General features: G+C 43.4%; 2 protein-coding genes across 2 annotated transcripts in view; one reads left to right on the forward strand and one right to left on the reverse strand.

The window, feature by feature from the left end:
• LOC125087019 (protoheme IX farnesyltransferase, mitochondrial) overlaps nt 1-215 on the reverse strand; it is a 131,913-nt gene extending 131,698 nt beyond the window's left edge. The window contains exon 1 of the mRNA XM_047706842.1: nt 61-215. Within this exon, the coding sequence (XP_047562798.1) occupies nt 61-103 (43 nt within the window). The 5' untranslated portion in view covers nt 104-215. The remainder of the gene's footprint in view (nt 1-60) is intronic.
• On the forward strand, nt 105-19,036 carry LOC125086715 (uncharacterized). The gene is made up of 3 exons (XM_047706047.1): nt 105-120; nt 239-661; nt 18,502-19,036. The coding sequence occupies exons 1-3, from the start codon at nt 105-107 to the stop codon at nt 18,699-18,701; spliced, it is 639 nt and encodes a 212-aa protein (XP_047562003.1). The 3' UTR covers nt 18,702-19,036.
• Nucleotides 19,037-19,776: the final 740 nt, after the last annotated feature.

Here is a 19,776-nt window from a genome sequence, read left to right on the forward strand (position 1 = left end):
TTGCACGTGGCCACAGGATGAGAATTTTCCCAAAGTCGTGCCCAAGGACGGGTGCCGTACCTGTCAGAAGGCGTGAGGAAAGAGTGTGCGGGGATGCGGCCATAATGGAACAGTCCGGCCGTTCCCCGGGATCCCCGTGTCCTCCTCTCTCCTCACCGGCTGCTGGGGGCCGCCATCTTCCTTCCCCGCCCCCCGTGGGAACGGGGCCGCTTCCTGTGCGTCACTTCCGGCGGGCGAGACGCGAAAGGAAAGGGCTGCGGCTGGCGGTGTTCGCCCCTGGGCGGGCAGGAGAGTGCCGGGCTGGAGGTCGGAGGCCTGAGGTTCCCTCGAGAATCGCGAAGAGTACGGTGTGGCTTTTCCTCCCGGAAAAGAGGCAGCGCGCTCGGACGTCGGCCGCGCCTCCGTTCCCAGAGGTTTCCGGGGCAGGGCTGGACTGCGGTCCCCGCGCGCTGCCATTTCAAGTCACGTTTGGGATGCTTCTTGCACACGGGATCGTCGAGAGAAAGCGGGTCTTGGGACTCTGCCTCCTCCCTCCAGTCTGATCAGTGGCAGTTTTACTCTGTTGGCTGTCAAGTGGGAGGACCGGTAGACTCGGGGTTTCTTGTCCCCGAGCCCCCTCCCCAGGGTGTGGAATCATCAAGAGTATCTCAGGATGTAGCAGGTGCGTGTGGTGGTCTGTTTCGGGGTCTGGTGAGAGGGTCGTAGTCAAGTCCTCCCTTCACCTCTGGCCTTGGGACCTGTTTGAGCAAATTCCGTAAGCCCCCCGAACTTCATTATCTAGCTGTACAACGGGGGTGATAACATCTATTTTAGAAGATGGGTGGGGAGAATTAAATAATGTCTCTCTAATGGGTAGCCAGGCACTGCTATGTATAGGCTCTAATAAACGATCATTAGCGTTGTGACCACGAGAGCAGATCTCAGAAGCCTTTCTTTCCTCTTTTTTTTTTTTAAAGGTAGGAGTTTCACAGGTAAAAGGACACTGAAGAAAAAAGATTGAGCTTTTGGAAAAGAGGAGAGAAATAGGGAATTGCATTCTTTTTTTTTTTTTTTTAAGATTTTATTTATTTGACAGACAGTAATCACAAGCAGGCAGAGAGAAGCAGGCAGAGAGAGATGAAGGGAAGCAGGCTCCCTGCTGAGCAGAGAGCCCTACTTGGGGCTCCATCCCAGGACCCTGGGATCATGACCTGAGCCTAAGGCAGTGGCTTTAACCCACTGAGCCACCCAGGCGCCCCAGGGAATTGCATTCTATATGTGCGATTCTGTCTTCATGGATAAGGTGATAGCCATTTTGGTTCTTCTTAGCTAACATTGCTAGACTCTGGATAGTAAGAGGACCGGGATCTGTGGGAGCTCCCAGTAGGAGAGTGGGGGCTGGGAGAGGTTCGGTTAATAGAGTCAGCATGATGGGGTCATGTAAAAGGTACTGCAGAAATACAGATGAGATAACAGTTCTGATTGGGTCAGGGAAGCAAGGTCTCAGAGATCTGAACTCTTCTCAGTTGGAGGACAGTAGGTTTTACCTGCAGAGGTGGAAAAGAGCACTCCGTGAAGAGAAAAATGGCATTAAATGCCGTGTTGAACGTTTTCAAACTCCTGATACTTTATTGTGGGCCTTTATAAACATTTGATGTTCATATGCATGGCAAGTCTTTATGCATTAACAGGGTGAAGCTCCGAGTTTTCTGTGATCTGCCCAGCCTCCTAGCTACCGAGTTCCAGAACCAAGACCAGAACCCCGGATACCTGTTCTTTCTACCATACCCTACAGCCTTATTCACTTGAGCCCCCTAAAGCGTCACAGCCTCTGTGATACATAAAACACGGTATTTCAACCTTGGCTGTCTCTCAGAATCACCTAGAGGGCTTCCAGAATTACAGATGCCGTAGCCACCTACAGACCAATTAAATCAGAAGGGGTGTGGAATGGAGGGAAGAGACTTGTAATTTTCTTTTTAAAGTACCACAGGTGATTTTATGTGCACAGAATGGAGAATTACTGGATTTCAGCTTTTTTTTTTTTTTTAAACTTGACAACACAGTTATGTCTAGAAGGTTGATTAACCTGAATGTCATATTTCATATACTCAGAAAATACGAATTCCCAAGTGTTTTTGGTTTATGATTGACAAGGTGTTGAATAGGCGTGTTCCTCTTTGGCTAACAGATTTTTCCTTCATTGTAAATCCTTCCCAAAAATGGGAGTTAGGTATGATCAAGTACACAAATTAATGTACAAGTATTTATTTATCTTTTCAAAAAAGACTTTACGTATTTATTGAAGAGGGAGAACAAGCAGGGGGAGTGGCAGGCGGAGGGAGAGGGAGAAGCAGGCTTCCCGCTGAGCAAGGAGCCTGATAGGGGGCTTAATCCCAGGACCCCGGGATCATGACCCGAGCCAAAGACAGAAGCCCAACTGGCTGAGCCCCTCAGATGCCCCAGTTTATTGAGAGAAACCAAAGTGAATGTTTCATGTGAGACATGGCCTAAAAGATGAATACATCCTGGTGGGATTGGTCAGGAGTGCGCTCATCTCTCTAAATGTTCGTAATTAAGTTACCCCAGGTCGATAATCTCAAAGCATACTCTCCTGAAAAGTAATGCCCGGAGGTGCTTCTGGAAAGAACAGGGCTCCGTGGCTGTACACAATGATTTGGCCACCCACAGCTGCAAGGGAGGCTGTGATTAGCTTGAGCTAGTCACAGCCCATCATTGGGGACCTTGACATATTTGCTGTCCCCAAATCACATCGAAGTAATGTTAAACCTGGGGAAGAGGTGAGGAATGGAGTTTGGGTAAGCAACTAAAAGAGTCTGCCACAAGGGCACCTGCGTGGCTCAGTTGATTGGGTAACTGACTCTTGATTTTGGCTGAGGACATGATCTCAGGGTCATGAGATCCAGCCCCACATCAGGCTCTGTGCTTGAAATTCTCGACCCTCCTGCCTCTGCCCCTCCTTGCCTGTCCCAGCTCCACTCACACTCTCTCTCTGTAAAGTCTGCTGCAATTTTGTTGAACCTGTTGTTTTCCAGACATTTTGAACTCAACCCATTTTGGGAAATGCCATGAAAACTTGGGAAATGCTGGCCTTCACACACACACACAGTTTGGGGAATTGAAGTATGTTTGTATTGACATTTTTTACTTAGTCTAAGGTGAATCAGACTTCCTGATTTGAAACTATCATGTTTCATTAGTCTTACTTTTGCTGGACAGGTTTCCTTAGAAAACACCACGTAGAAGCCCTGTCCTACACAGTGTCGCCTAATGGGACTTGCAGAGGTAGGCCACAGACATCCGTAGAGCTCGACCTTTTCATTTCACAGATTTGGAAAGTGAGGTCCAGAGAGGTTAATTTACTCTAAGTGGTGAAACCTCCTCTACAGACATCCAGGCCAGCATTTTTCTGTCTTGTTATATTATCTCTCTCATCCCTTACTCTACCTGTAGTTACATTACTAATAAAATGACGTAAGGTGTGGATGTTAGCAGGTGTGCTGCTTAGACCTCAGCTTTTGGAAGGATGGTCACAGAGATTAAAATAATTGGTTTTCAGTTGGGTGTCTGCCTTTGGCTCAGGTCATGATTCTAGGGTCCTGGGATGGAGCCCCACATCAGGCTCCTTGCTCAGCAAGGAACCTGCTTCTCCCTCTTCCTCTGCCTGCCTCTCCTTTTGCTTGTGCTCATGCTCTCTTTCTCTGTCAAATAAAGAAATAAATAAAATCTTAAAAAAAAAAAAATACTGGGTTTGACTTCACATCTTCTTCGATTCAGTCTTTTGAGATTTCTGGTCTCCGGATTTTCTTCTCTCAGAATCTACTGCCATGACCCATCACCTTTGATGGTTCTTCGGGTCCCATGACTTTTGGGAGTGTGTGGTGACAATACAGGCCTAGGTATGTTCCTTTCCTGAGAGAGGTCTCCTGCTTGGAAAGGGGCCCAGAAGAAGGGTGGATGAGTCTGATGCGTTCCCACCAGGTCTAGCTCGGCTCACCGGAGTTAGAGCTTCCACATAAATGGGAATGTCCAGAACCTTATTGTAATCGTGAGCAGTGGCTTTTAGCTGCCCTTGGCCTCCTTTGGAGGCTTAGTAAAGGTCAACTGCTGCTACAGTGGGCATCACAGGTGTGGGGAAAGGGGAGTATTTCAGGGCCCTGCCTTCGGCCGTCTGTCAACATGACAGCGCCTCCGAGTCAGGTCCGGTCAGGAGAGAGAAGTCACACCGATGATTTGAACAGGGAATTTAACATCAGGATCAGCACATACTAAAGTGTTCACCAGGTAATCAAAAGCATAAAGAGCAATCTCTCTGGTGTCACAGAGGCAGCCCCTGCAGGAAGCAACTACCACCTCTCCAGCTGGGGGAAAATAGGAAGAGGTCAGGGTTATTGCAATGTAGAAACTTCAAGGAACAGGAGCCCTGCATGACCAGCATGGGTCTCCGGGAGCGCGGATCTGACCACACTGGTTTTTGAAGCACCCCAGGCTCAGCTGGTCCCGGAGTGGAGAGGTCTGGGGGTGAGGTGTGCAGAGCCACAGGCAGCCCCGCAGCAGATAGGACGAGGGAGCCCCTTCTCCCTGTCCCAGCCTTGCAGCACTGCCGTCCCTCTTTGGCAGAGCCAACCCCAGAGCCGGCAGGAGTGTGGCTTCCCAGCTCCAGCACCACTGAGGCCAGAATACAAGGTAGACTTGGGGTGGGGGCAGAGAAACGGCTGCGAGTTCTTACTTGAATAGATGTTCCACTCAAAGTGTGCGGCTTAGAGTTTACAAATCAGCCTCCCATGAGCTTGAGCAGCTCAAATCAGTTCCTCCAGCCTGCCAGTAGTTCCTCCGGGGTAACTGATAACATCAGGATAGATCTGAGTCCAAGATCATGCCCATCAGATCCAACACCTCGGCTCCAACCGGCTGCACTTTGCCCTCTCAGCTCCCTGGGGCTGCTTCCTTACATGAGTTTTGGGATACCAGAAGGGAAAAGTGCAGTCCCAGAATGCGGAAAAAAGAAAAAAGCAGCAGAAAGATACACGCTAGGAAATTCTATTTACTACCAAGGCCTTCTGCCTCCTTAAATAACACTCTAATTCTGTGAAGGGAAGCAAGATACCCAGCGCCTTAAGTCAGTCAATCTGAGTACTTTTGGTCACATTTCCCAGAGTTTAACTGAAGATGGCCATGTCACACAGTCTGGCTGGAAAGATGGGAGTCATTTTGTTTACTGCTGAAAAAAGCCAGGCATGCCAAGGAAGATGCTTTCTTGGCCCTTCCCCTTCGTTCTCGGGAAGCAGGACTGAGGACATATTTCCTGGCCCTGGGGCAGCCATATTGCCAACTATGAAGTGACAAGCTTGAGGACAAGAAGACAAGCAGTAGAAGGCAGCATGGAAGAAACAGCCCAGTTTTTGCGCAAAATAGTTGAGCCAGGGGCACCTGGGTGGCTCAGTCAGTTAAGCGTCTGCCTTCGGCTCAGGTTATGATCCCAGGGTCCTGGGATCGAGCCCCCAGTTGAGTTGGACTCTCTGCTCAGCAGGGAGTCTGCTTCTCCTTCTTCCTCTGCTCCCCTCTCTGCTTGTGCTCTCTCTGTCTCTCTCTCTCTCTCTCAAATAAATAAAATATTAAAAAAAAATTGTGGAGCCACTGCCCCAAGTCTGGAACGTCCATTGCAGACTTACTGCTACAAGCATATTGTCATGCTTAAGCTACTGTGTAGTTTCCTGTTCTTTGCATTCTGGATGATCAATTTCACGAACAGGACAGGGGAGTTGACCAAGCTGCCATTGTGGCTTGCTGAGGACAGGTGACATGGAGAAACAGCTGGAGTCATGCCAGATATCCAAAAAGCATGTCCTGTTCAACAAAAAATAAAACAAATTTGAATATGGTGGCTGTTTCTAATCCGATATAAACCCGCAGTGGTTTGAATGACACTAAAATAAAAAAAGCAATTTTGTGCAGATGCATTTCCTGTCCTTTTGCTTGTTATTTTCTGTGCGCCTGATTCCTTCAATGATGTCAACATACCTTGCTTCCCCACATCAGGAGAGCATTCCTTTCCTGGTCCCCTCCTCGGCATCCTGGGGCCCAGTGGAAGAATATAATGAAATGTTTCAAGAATAGCAGGAAACAAATCCTTCGGGGCAATATTCATTGAGAAAATCATAACCCACTGAGAGCATCCTTAAACATTTTCTATTAGCTACTAGCAACTCTTAAAAATGGTTCTTATGTATTTTGGTTAGGTGACCTGTCAATATTATGAAAATAGAGGATTCCAGGATACAAGGAGACCTGCTCAAGGCAAATTAATAAGAAGAATCCCAAAGAAGTTATTCCCACAACAATTAATTATTCATTTATAAGCTACCAGGAAAGCCTGGACATCACACATCTTTTCTAAAATGAGTTACTATTCTCACTTATGGACTTTCCTTCTCCCTGCATTTTTTACCTTTAAGGCAGTTAAGAGCAGAAAATGAAGATGTTGTGACCTTTTTTGAAATAAAGATCAATGCATGTTTGCAGAAATGTGTCATTGAGTTAGCACCTCCCGTGTGTTAAATGCTTGGTCACGGCATCGCCTTCACTTCCCCCAGAACCCCAATATGTGTTATTCCCATTTTCAGATGAGAAGAGCTTGAAACCGTCAGAGGTTAAATAGTTTTTCTCAAGTTCTCACAGCTAGGAAGTAAGTGCCATGACCAGAATTTAAACCTCTCTGATTCCATGTGTTCTTAATCCAATACTGGACCGTCTCCCATATTTTATATATTATGGCGCCCTCATTATCTGGTGTTTTTCATACCAGCCTGGAGTTTCACATTTCATCAAACTAGTGAAGTTCTTGAAGTTCAGCCTCAAAAAACTACTTGATTTTACATTTTCTGACTTGGGTTCAATTTCCTTTGACCTTGGTTTCCATATTTATAGAACAGGAATAGTAATACCAGGTCTACCACTTAAATTACATGGCACTTTCAGTACTTAATGAGAGTTCACGTCTGGAGGTCTACCTAGGACTGGCTGAATCAAAAAGTCTTTGGGGGTGGGCCTGGGAATCCACAGTTAATGACTTCATTATTTTATAAAAATTGTATAAGCTTTGTATAAAAAAATGTCAAGAGGACAGAAAAAGATTAGATGTGCCAGAATTTATGTATCTCGTCCCATTTCAACTTCTCAACTAGTCTATCAAATTATTGTCCACATGTCATAGATAAAGTAATTGTAGTTCAAAGTCTTTGAGAAATCTGCATTCATTTCTCAGAACCTCCATAACAAAGGACCACAAACTGGGTGGTTTAAAGCAACAGTTGCATATTGTCTCCCAGTTATGGAGGCTGCAAGTTTGAAATCAGGGTCTTGGCAGGGGCTAGGTTCCTTCTGAAGCTGAGAAGAAAGAAGGGAAGGACTTTCCTTGCCTCTTTCAGCTTCTGATAACTCCAGGCATTCCATTCCTTGGCTTGGGGCAGCGAAACTCCCATCTCTGCCTCTGTCTTCATGGGGCCATCTTCCTTCTGTGTCTGTCTCTGTCTTTACACGGTGTTCTCTGTGTGTGTGTGTGTGTGTGTGTGTGTCCAAATTCCCCTTTTCTTATAAGGACACGAGTCATTGGATTAGGGCCCACCCTAATGACCTCAACTTCATTTGATTATATCAGCAAAGTCCCTACTAAGGTCATGTTCATGGGTACTGGGGAATAGGACTTCAACATATCTTTTTGGGGGACACAGTTTGACCCATAACACTGTCCCACCTATAGTGGCTAGTGACGTGTGGAACTAGGTCCAAGCTTAGGTGATGACAGCACCTTTCTCCTTGGCCATCAACCAGCACACATGCCATCTCAGTAGATCCACTGGAGGAATTATACCGCAATGCGTTGAGAAAGGGGAGAAAAAAAATCTTGCAACTTTCAGTAAAAATTTATTTGCAAGAGGACCAAACTTTGGGTTGGTCTCAGACATTTCCTCTGCAACACTTAGATGCCAAATGACTCCATGGGGTTTTGAGGTGGAAAAAGTTATGAGCTAAGAACTTGATACTCGGCGATTTGTCTTTCAGTGGGACAGGCGGGCGTTCTCAGAAATACGAGGGCTCAAAAAATATTCCACTTGTTGAAAAACTATTTGAAGATACATTCCAGTGGTTCACAGGGTTTGGGATTATATAGACCACAAGACATTTCAAAAATAATTTACAGACCAACACAGCATTGCCAACTCTTAACCTTGTGAAGGCATTTAAAACATATCAAACTACCATCTAGTGTACATAGAACTGCTCCATAAAAGACAGATCATTTTAATGCCAAAAATATTAAAAGGGTATAATCTGATAGCTATTTAAATTGAATAGTTTTGCTTTATGAAAAAAAAATTACTCGTATGTGATATATTTGACCCCAGAGTTAGTGAAGAACTTTTTCCACAGATAAGATCTCATTCATGAATGGGTGTTTGAAAAGCAGGAACTGACCGGAACCCAAGGAAGGACATCAGCTGAGAGTTGGCTAGCATTCGTGATTTATGCAACTGAGGGAAAAATATTATTTGAAACTGACTGTAATCATTTCCATTTTCTAAGGAAAGTTTCAGTGGGAAAATAAATCTTGGGAGCGCTACTCCCTTCCACAGGCAGAGGATGGCGGAGGGTAGAGAAGGAGATAACTTGCTCCCTCAACCGACATCTGGGTTTCCACTTAATTTTTCCAAGTTCTCATGAAAATATTCATGAAAGGACCCCTAGTGTAAAATGATGACTTGCACTCACACATTTAATTAATTCTCCCCTCCCCCCCGCAATTTTCTATGAAAAGAACATGTGTGCATGTGAAATCAGGGGTAGTGCCCACTTGGCTAGAATTTCTAAGAACTCCTGCAAATTAGTACATAGGTGAGGCCAGACTGAGAAAAGAGCCCATCAGTCCATGATTCATGACACAGAAAGGGTGAGACTCACGTCCAGAGAACGAGGAGGGGCCACAAAGCAAAATTCAACCAGTCCCTCCCTCCCTGGACTTAGAGCTAGAGGGGCCGGGAGCCAGGACAAACAATCTGGGAGTGAGTGTATCAGGTACAAACACAGAGACTGCTTGAAGCATTCACTCTCCGTTCAGCTTGGAACGAGTTTCTGGGCTCAGGAAAGCAGGGCAGCAACCAAACTGGCTTAATACAGAGGAAGTGGGTCTGCAGTTAGGAAATACCGCCCTGGAGCATTGCCCTGAACCCCGGGCTGAGTGAGAGCTAGAACTGCAATTGGGACTAGAAGCTTTTAGGAGCAGCAGTGAAGTTCCTATATTACGTCCTAGTAGGCAAATGGAGCTCCCATCCCTATCCAGCAGAAATTAACATTATGGTCAATGAAAACACGAATGATTCCCTTATCACAATACTAAGAGTCACGTCAACACTTCCTGAGGGAGAAAGTTGCAACCTTTACTAAGGCACTATACTGTGCTAACCAAAGGTAAACCAAAGGTTTGTGTCTTGCACACTTAAAGCTTGACACAGGCTGGGTGACTTCCAAGATCGCCATCCTCCAGGCTGGGACTCAAGGAGCTAGGCTGGTTCCACCTTGTGACTATGACTCAAGATGTGGCCTCTATGGTCATCACCTTAGAGGAAGAGAAAGTGAAAGGACTCACATATCATCTTAATTCCCTCTGATCAGAAAATAGATCAGAAATCTCTTATATTCCCAACTCGTGGCTCAGAACTAACACTAACCCATCCCACATAATTAAAATGAGTGAAAAGACATACCATCTCTCTGTATTAGGATGAATAATAATCGTCCTGCTGTTAATTCTCTCCAGTAAAATCTATGGCTGTAACATAATCCCAGACACAATGCCTGATTCTGAAATGTTTCAGGAAGAATAAACAGAAGAGTTAAAAAGTCAAGGAAACAGCAAGAATAGCTGAAAAAAAAAAAAAAAAGGAAATAAAATGAAACTACATAGGGCTACCCATTAAGGTATTAAAAATACTGGAAAGGACCAAGAGCTAAAATAACCTGGTGGTACTTGCCCAAGAATAGATAGCAAGATCACTGAAAAAGAATAGAAGTCTGAGAACAGACCAAGGACTCTACATAAGTAATTTGCATATTTAAATAATGTTGATAGGTTGAATCAGCATGGAGATGAGTGGGGTTTTTTTTTTTAAGTTTTTATTTGAATTCCAGTCTGTTAACATATTGTATAATATTAGTTTCAGGTTTACAATATAGTGATTCAACACTTGCATATAACACCCAGAGCTCATCACAAGTAAGACTGCTTATGTTAAAAAAAGTGTAGGGGAGTGCATGGGTGGCTCAGTCGGTTAAGCATCTGCTTTCGGCTCAGGTCATGATTTCAGGGTGCTGGGATCGAGTCCCACGTCGGGCTCCCTGCTCAACAGGGAGTCTGCTTCTCCCTCTCCTGTGATTTTTCTCACTTTCACTCACTCTCAAATGGATAAGTAAAATCTTTAAAATAAAAGCAGTGTAGAGAACCACTGAATTATCCCTTGGGAGAAAAAAGATGTCATGTCTATTTCTCACACTATTCTCCAACATTTATTTTGGGTGGATTAAAATTTTCTAAATGAATTAATAGAAGAAAATATAAGCTTGGGAAGTGTAGTCTAAGGGTACAACTTAAATCATAGAATCCATAAAGAGAAAGATACATGCATTTTTAACCTAAAAATTTAAAACTTTTTGTGTTCCAAAGAGCAAATCAAGGTAAAAGGCAATCAAAAAGAGGAAAGAAATTGCATCACAGAGGAGAGACAAGGAAATACCACCATGTTAAAATGTGAACAGCCTTAGGAGAAATACTAAACACAAAATTATATGAACAGCGAGGAAGATTATATATTTTTTTAATAAACAGGATAAAACTTCAATATCATTAATGTAAGAGAAGTAAAAATTCCTAAAAAAGAAAAAGTGATAAGTGCCCTACCTGTTGACTTGGCAAAGATTAAAAAAAAAAAAGAAGAAGAAGAATCATCACTCAGTGCTCTTAGAGTGTAGGATAATAAGAAACATAGGTTTGTATACTCTCTCTGGAAGGTGATTTGTTTTAGAAGCCTCAAAGAATTCTAATCTGTGCATTCTACTTCTAAGGGTTTATCCTAAGGAAATATTGATGGATTTGTGAAATAATTATCTATTAAAATATTTATCCAAGCTCAGTTTCAGGAGCAAAAATGTGAGAGCAGCCGGAGTATTCAGTTCTTGGTAAATATCCAGTAATATGTCTTGACTGAATAAATTGTTTTATGTCCATATGGGCAGACATTGTAAATATTGTTGTAAAGGTTGTTTATAGGCATTAAAATGTTCATAGGCTCTTTTTGAATGAACAATGCAAGTTACCTACAGTATGTTCCTATTTTTAATTCTGGAGAGTTTATACAGGCATTAAAAATTCTAAAAGCATATGTTCAAAATTAGCAGTGGTTGGTAGAATTAAAGCCCTTTTAAATATTCCTTTTGATTGTATTTTAAAACATATTATACAATAAGCATGCCTTAATTTAAAAAAATGGACAAGGTAGAGGGGAAAATAATTGTGGGACCCTGGGAGGGCCCCTTGCCAAGATCCGGATCGTGGATCAACAAAGAGAGAATGACTGTTTCGCCCTTATGGCTCCCTAAAAACACATATTTCAGAGCCGGCTGCATATTTTGCGGTAGCTTTGGATTCCCAGGGCTGAGTTTTGCAAACAAGCTTAGCAAAGTACAGCGTGTGCCCCTTCAGGTGGTTTCTGGAGCTCCTCAGGTATGAGTAACACTAGCTCATTTATCTTTGGATGAGTCTGTGTGGAGCGCTGAGGTGTTGACAGAGCCTGAGCTGAGAACAATGTTTATTTATATCTACACACAATAATTCATGTCTCTCTAAATGTAGGACGCTCTCCTAATTTGCTCACAGTTTGCAAACATTTGCAGTTGTCTCCACTGGTGATCCCTCGTTTGGTTTGGCTGGACTTGAGCAAATGGTGGGGGAAAGGACAGTGAATGTTACTGAATGCTGTGATTCATTCACGGAACGGGAACATTTGCTTCTACTGATATATGCTGGAAACGCTGAGATTTGCACCTTGACAACTAATTAGTATCTGCAGTGTTTGTTCTAGAAGATGTTTTTAACTGTGTGCGTGTGTGTGTGTGTGTGTGTGGCCATTTGGGGTCCTCCATAATGTCCTGGTTAGGTGGTAAACCATTTGTAGCTATTAAAACACCTTTACAGAATGAAAATTCCTATAAGCCTAGGTTTACTATGGAAATTTTCAAATATATAAAAAGCAAAGAAATTTGCATAATAACCCTCCTCAAATACAGGTAGGGGTATTTGCTTCAACAACCATCAATGCATGGCCAATCTTATTTTCTTTATAATCCCAACCACCCTCCCCACACCGACTGTTAGATGCTGCTGAGGGGGCTTTCAAGACAGAAGTCTTAGACTCCAATAAGTATTGTGACTTGTAGCGTGAGAAAGAACACAGCAGAGGCGTTGGGAGTCAGGTAGACCTGATCTGAATCAGGCCAAACCCATACAATCTCATGGTTGATTGATCTTAGCCCATTGAACTTTTCTGACCCTCATCTGTAAAATGGAATTATAGTGTATAATTTGCAGGACAAACAAGTTAAATCCATGGTACCCATGCAGTTCCAGGCATCATTCTTGGTATCCAGCAGGTACTTAAAGTTACTTTATTACTCTTCCTGTTCCTCTCTCTAGAGTAGAGCATCTAAAGTATAGACAGTCCTCGACAATATTAAAATTCCCAAACAGGCCAATGAGCAGTCATGATCCACTTGCTGAGGTCATTAGTCAGGAACGAGTGCCCTTTGAGAGTAAAATCTGCAACTGGCCATTGTATCTGGCATAAACGGCTGCCTTCTCAGTGTAAATGCTGAAGGCACGCATACCAACATTGTCCAAAATTTCACCAACATTGGCCTGAACGAATGAGAGGAAATCCCCCCATTAGCTAGCCATTTCTTTGGGTTAATTCTATAGAGGCAAATGAGGCAATTGCTGTGTTCGTTCTCATTAGCCGAGTCAATGAGCTTTTCAGCCTTGGTTGTCAACCTTCCAGCAAGGAAATGCAAAACAGAACAGGTATATTTCGGTGGGAAGTTAGGGTGTTAGGGAAGGCAGGAAGCCTGAGAAGCTACGTCTCAGGGTGGTTCGAACTTCAAATGAATTGAAGTGGGGGTGAGGTTGGGGTACAGGGACAGTGGGGTTTTGATTAGATGGGGGAGATATGGGAGCACAATTCCCCTGGATAATGTGTGCTCAACGGGAATAAAAGTCACCAAACTTGGGGCGCCTGGGTGGCTCAGTGGGTTAAGCCGCTGCCTTCGGCTCAGGTCATGATCTCAGGGTCCTGGGATCGAGCCCCGCATCGGGCTCTCTGCTCGGCGGGGAGCCTGCTTCCTCCTCTCTCTCTACCTGCCTCTCTGCCTGCTTGTGATCTCTCTCTGTCAAATGAATAAAAAAAAAAAAAAAAGTCACCAAACTTAGCCCCAAGGAAAAACGTGATAAACGTTAACATGTGTTCCGATCTGGTTTAGTGTGAACACAGTGAAAATGTCTAGCTCAAAATCAAAAGGGTAAGGTATTTTGGAAGAAGCCCATTAATTTCTTGATCATTTTTCCCAATTAATTTCTGATCTGAGGCAAGGCACTCTGCCCTAATAAGTATTGTTCTTTTCATCTTGGCTTTGAGAAATGGGTTTGTCACTCGTATTGACAGGATATACATATTAGTAACTACTTTTGGTGGCCACAGAAGTGTGCTACTTAGATCTCCTTCGAGGAAGAGCTTGCTGGTCACCTGTAAGGAGTTCAGTTAGCTGACAGCCTCCAATGCCAGCACTTTCAGGATCCAACCCAGCTTTGAATGGACACCATAGTCTTTCTAGAAATGTCCCAACCAGTGACTAAACATGACGTGAATACTAGGGCTTGGCCATTTCTGCTGGATGTGGGGTTCTTCCAGGACTCCCCACTGGATTCACCTAAGCCTTGTCAAATCTGTATCATAATCTGAAGCTTTCCCTGGGCGTCCTGCTTCCCTCCCCTTTCTCCCCAAAGTCAGATCTCCATTAGGACCTCTAAGCTTTCTCTGTCCCATTCTGCTTCCTGCCCCTTTTTATTGTTTGTAAGCATCCCACACCTTCCACTAACGAGCTCACAGTCCTAACTTTGTTCCAGAGGATCCACCTGACGAATGTGGTATGACACCTGCCTTCCAAAACTACAAGGAACTATCTCATTTGTAACAAGATAGTAGCAAACCCCAAACATAAATGCTTAATTTGCAAAAATTTATGCCAGGTGCAAAAACAGCCATATTTTAAAGAAAAACAACTTCCCATTGTGATAGTATCCTTTCATCCCGGAGCTAACATTTCACAGTTTTCCTTACAAGCCCCATATTTCCCTTGGCCATGTCTTTTGTGTCCAATTAGATGATGATATTACCCCTTCCCGGCCTTCTTTCCAGAACGAAGAATATGATTCTTTCATTTTACCCTTCTTGATCAGGGCCTTGATCTTATAACTTTTCCTTCTCCAAGTACGCATTTCTGGAAGGTTTTCAAAAGTTTTCTTTAAAGTGATGCCTTACATGGAATCAAGACTAGAAAAGTCTCTATGTTGAAGTTATCTGAGTCCACATGGCACATTCACTATCTAGTTCAGCTAGGAGTCAATGTTTATTTATAAGGGCCCAGCATCCAATAAGAATTATGCTTTGTTGCTAATAATGTCCCAAATTAAAAATAGAAAAATTATAGAAATCCAGAATGTGATGACTTTGTAAAATCAACTTTAAGCCGTAGGAAACTACATAACCCAGAATCCCCTTTTCTGTATGTCCCTGGTTTGAGTGGGTCCCAGGGAGGTTCTTTGGGAGGTTTTGGGAGGAGAAGGTCCACAGCCGCCATTTTGTAGCTCATACATGTTATCACTTATTTGGCGGCTCACCTCAGTGGCATGAGGCAAGCACCCGGGCCCACAGTTGTTTCACTTTTTCTTGGATCCTCCTTTTGCTTCTCGGATGCCTGGATCAAGTAGAGGTAATTAGCTCCATGATAAGAGTCTCTAGTTTCTAAGGAATGTCTATACCTCTCAGGTCAGAGTCAGTAAGACCTACCATGGATTCAGTCTGTCCCAAGGACTCCAAATTGTTCTCGTGTGTTCCCCTTTCTTCCTCTCTTTCACTTCACATGCTTCTTTCCTTCTCAACTATGTGCAGCCTCCAGCATCGCAGGCAAAAACAACGAAATATTACTTAGCCAGCTCCTACAATTAGTCGAGTTCCAGTCTCTGTCATGGAACACACACATGCACACACACTCTTTAGTGATTCTGCTTCTCTGATGGAAACTTACCTGATACACAGCAGACAACCCAACTTCAAAATGGCCATCCCATCCAGTCATGAGGGATTCAGTCCCCTCGTCTTCTAGCTAAACCACCCTTATTACAAGAGCTTCAATCCTCAAGACCCCAAGGTAGAGACATCGTACTGCAGTCATCATTTCCTGTTCCAGCAAAAACAAGGGGAAGAAGAGAAAGCCAAAAAAGGGGGGCTTCACTCAACAACCACCATTTACATCCTTCCTCTTTCCCCCCAAATTCAAGAGAGGTTGAGAAATGGAGCTGTTTAATGTGGTCCCTTCTGAGGATTTTGATTACCAAGAAAATGAGACACGAATGGTGGAAAGTTGAATGTCCATCTGTACCAGAGACGGGAAAGATGGGTAGCCCTAAACTTGGGAACGTGAAATCTTGACGTTTAAACTACATCTGTACACACACTGTACCCCTTCAAGGAGCTGCTGATGGAATAAAGTAGAACAGCAGGCAGAACCTCGACTCCCTATACATGTGCCATTGAAATTAGATGTCCAAGACTGATGTGGAGGACTGGAAATAAATAAATGGGAGGATACACTTACCTGGGGAAAGTTTTCTGGAAGAAGTCACTTTCACCCTGATTTCAAGAAGGTTAAGGAGGTAACAGAGTAGAAAGACTATTGGGAATGAGGGGAATATGGCACAGGATGGGGGACCGAAGAAAACAAAATAAAAATAAAACATTTCTGTTTTGAAGTTGGTGACAAAGCGACGTTAGTGATGATTGTCTGAATTGTGTACTTTCGATTTCAGGGTCTGGGTCTGAATCTGGATGCACACAAGATGGGCATTTCTCTAAAAGTGGAAAGTAATGTGCATTTTTCCTTGTTTTTGGCTTGTAAACCGGAAAGGTTTTGTTGTCGTTGCTGTATACGGAAGAGTTTTAAACACAGAACACATTTAAAAAAAATCCATATTAAAAAAAATTGATATCTTAACCGGAAACAAGTTTTATAACACTTCTCAAGACTTTTTCCGTGACTGTCCCCTTCAAATAATAACTAGGGCAAATCTGGTATAAAGGCTGGAGGGCTTAACAAAGTGTAGAAGAGGAGCCAAATAGGAAAATTACTGTATTAATTTTTTTCATTCATCTCTTCCAACTATTGCTTCATAGAAAAGAATGCCAGAGGGCTTTATTTACCATGCCTGTATTTATTTACCAAACTGCTGCTTTTAAAATGGGTCAAGATGTCCTATTCTGTTTTAAACATCATATATATATATATATATATATATATATATATATAATTATACCTTTTCCTTTGGGCTCAAAACTAGTTTGTTTCTTAAAAATGAGAAGACAAACACGGTGAGCTTAGGTAACTAAAGATGCTTTAAACATCAACAAAATAATCAGTATGTGATACAGATTATGAATGTATCCATAAATTATGAAATATTTGTGCCATTAGAAAACTTTGTCTAGAATGTGAGAGTTCAGGATGTCTCCACTATGTCGTATCAGAAAAATCTGAATTTGCTTAAGAATTCCTTAAATGTAGGGGACCTGGGTGGCTCAGTGGGTTAAGCCTCTGCCTTCGGCTCAGGTCGTGATCTCAGGGTCCTGGGATTGAGCCCCACATCAGGCTCTCTGCACAGCAGGGAGCCTGCTTCCCCCTCTCTCTCTGTCTGCTTCTCTGCCTACTTGTGATCTCTCTCTCTCTCTGTTGAATAAATCAATAAAAAAAAATCTAAAAAAAAAAGAATTCCTTAAATGTAAAAAAAAAATAAAAAATAAAAGAAAATTAAAAAATTAAAAAATAAATAATAAAAAAAGAATTCCTTAAACGTTGTTTTGGAGAATTATGCTGTTGAAAAAAAGACACACACAGAAAACCAAAAGTGTTTTTCTAAGGAACTCCATCGTTTGCCAAGTTAAGAAATATGCACTTAGGGCTGATTAAAAGCATGATGTTAGGTAGTATTAGAAATGCTCGTCTCAAAATAAACAGTGGTGCCTGACTGGGCCGAAGAAAGTGTAGCAGGTATAACTCTAAGCCCACAAACATAGGGAAGCAAGACATATATCTTCTTTCATTCAATTTATTTCCTTTTTCCTGTAACCATTTACCTTCTAGCCCAAGCTTCTATTCTACCGTGATGGAGGAAATTTGCACTCAGTCAGCTCTGGGTCCACTGCCCTTTGCACTGTCCTCCACTTTCCCTCCGTCCCCAAATACTGGTAAGCTTACCTAATAAGAAGGTGGACATTTGTCAGAAAGGAGAGTGGAAGGTCAGGGAAAAGCAAGTATTCATCATTTGAGTTCTGGTTATGATTTTGGTTTTTTCTAGCCTTTCTAGCCTGTGCTGTTTGTGCCCTCTCCTTCCCCCATTTCCTCGTCTGTGAAGTTCACAGTGGAGCTGGCTGTCCAATCCTTCTACAAGCCCCCCCACCCCGGCCCCATGCAGCATTTTCTTTACTGTTCCTGCTCCCTGCTCTGGCACAGGAGACAGAAAGACGTAATGTTGCCTCTGCCGAGATATGTCCCATAACCATTCCTGCTCTGGATTCTTCCTGTCTTCCCAGAAATTTACATGGGGATTGCAAATGTAGCTCCTCTCCTTACCTCCCGACCTTCCTGGGCCTGATTTAAGTGCAGGAAACAGAGCCCCCTGCACCCTCTCCCTAGGTCCCTATGAGCAAATGTGTTGCCTTCCTGCAAACCAGAAAAAGGCACCCATCTGGATGGCCCAAATAGGAAACAGTGTGTCCTGTGGGTGCATGAAACCACACAGGCATACTGCTTGGTGAGCAGAAGTACCACTGTGCAAAGAAAAAGTCCTCCTTCTTCTGGTGGAGAGGTGATGTGGTGGGACATCCCTCAGTGCTTCTTCAATCACAGGGAAGGAAATTTTCCAAAATCTGTGCTTTTGGAATATGGGTATTTGAAGCTCAATAGCCAGAAAGAGATTACTCCCCCCATCCCCTTTCCCCCCAAGACATCACTTTCTAAGGCAAACAGCCCAGAGTCACGTGATTGATGCTCTACTATGAGTGTGTGTCTTATGGGGCCGGGGAGGGGAAATCGGTGAGGCACTATCTGCTGATCTCCCAGTCCTTCCAGGCAGCTGCAGTTGTAATTTGGCAAAGAGGAAGGATACATTTTCCTTCCCCCTGCATCTGGGACTGAAACATTTGGACGGGAATGAAAAACACCAACAGAACCCATCTCCGCTTTCCATGCAAGACAAACCCAGGTTCTCCCCGGGTCACGTGGAGTCCACAGAAACGTCAGCACCTATTTGGCCAATAGTTCAAAATTAAGGAACCGTCTCAATTAGTCCGATGGAAGTTTCCTCGTGGACGTGAGTACCTGTGAGGAATGAGACATGCGTGAAAACCATTCTAACAGCTCTCAGTAATTCGTAAATGGTGGTGCATTTTGTTTATTTTTCCTATGCTTTATTGTCAACACAATTAATGATCTTGCTCTTGTCCGGGATTCCCATGAATGAGTCCAGCAACAGAGGACCACGTACCTGACTGTGATTATATTTCGATTTTGAGGGAAATAGATTCTGCCAGAAATTTATCCCTGTGACAGACTCAGGAGCACGTGTAACTCTCATAATTCCGTTTTAGGGCTGAATTAGACTCAAAGAAGTATGTGCATATCCTGAGATGATTATTATTATTTTTTTAAGGGTAAGAAAATAAAGCTTCGAAAACATACGTGACTTGTAAACCATCACCACCTGCTGGTTATGTTGCCTGTTCGTGACAACATTCACGAGTGACCAGGCATGCTTTCACCTGAACAATGGATGTGCAATCATTCTTCAGCTACTCGATGCCCAGCTCAAACTTCTAGAAAGATATGCAAATGTTTGTATCAGTGTTTCTCATTTTTCAAATTCATAAGAGTCCCCTGGGGAATTTAAAAAAAATTAATCAATTTATTTTTAATTTAATTTAAATTAATTTAATTAACTTATTTGAGAGAGAGATAGTGAGAGGGAGCAGGAGCTGGGGGGAGAGGGAGAAGCAGATTCCCTGCTAAGCAGGGAACCCCGCAGTGGGGCTCCATCCCAGGACCCTAAGAACATGACCTGAGCGGAAGCAGACACTTAACCGGCTGAGCCACCTAGGCACGCTCCCCGCCTGGGGAATTCATTTATTTTTTATTTTATTAAATTTTTTAATTTTTTTCACCATAACAGTATTCATTATTTTTGCACCACACCCAGTGCTCCATGCAATCTGTGCCCTCTACAATACCCACCACCTGGTGCCCCAACCTCCCACCCCCCACCCCTTCAAAATTCTCAGATCGTTTTTCAGAGTCCATAGTCTCTCATGGTTCACCTCCCCTTCCAATTTCCCTCAACTCCCTTCTCCT

Source organism: Lutra lutra, chromosome 16, assembly GCF_902655055.1.
Source record: "Lutra lutra chromosome 16, mLutLut1.2, whole genome shotgun sequence".
In the NCBI taxonomy this organism is placed as follows: Eukaryota; Metazoa; Chordata; class Mammalia; order Carnivora; family Mustelidae; genus Lutra; species Lutra lutra.

Coding starts and splice junctions, on each gene's coding strand:
- LOC125086715 (XM_047706047.1), top strand. Junction 662..18,501: donor AGTATCTCAGGATGTAGCAG/GTGCGTGTGGTG, acceptor CAGTCCTTCCAG/GCAGCTGCAGTTGTAATTTG.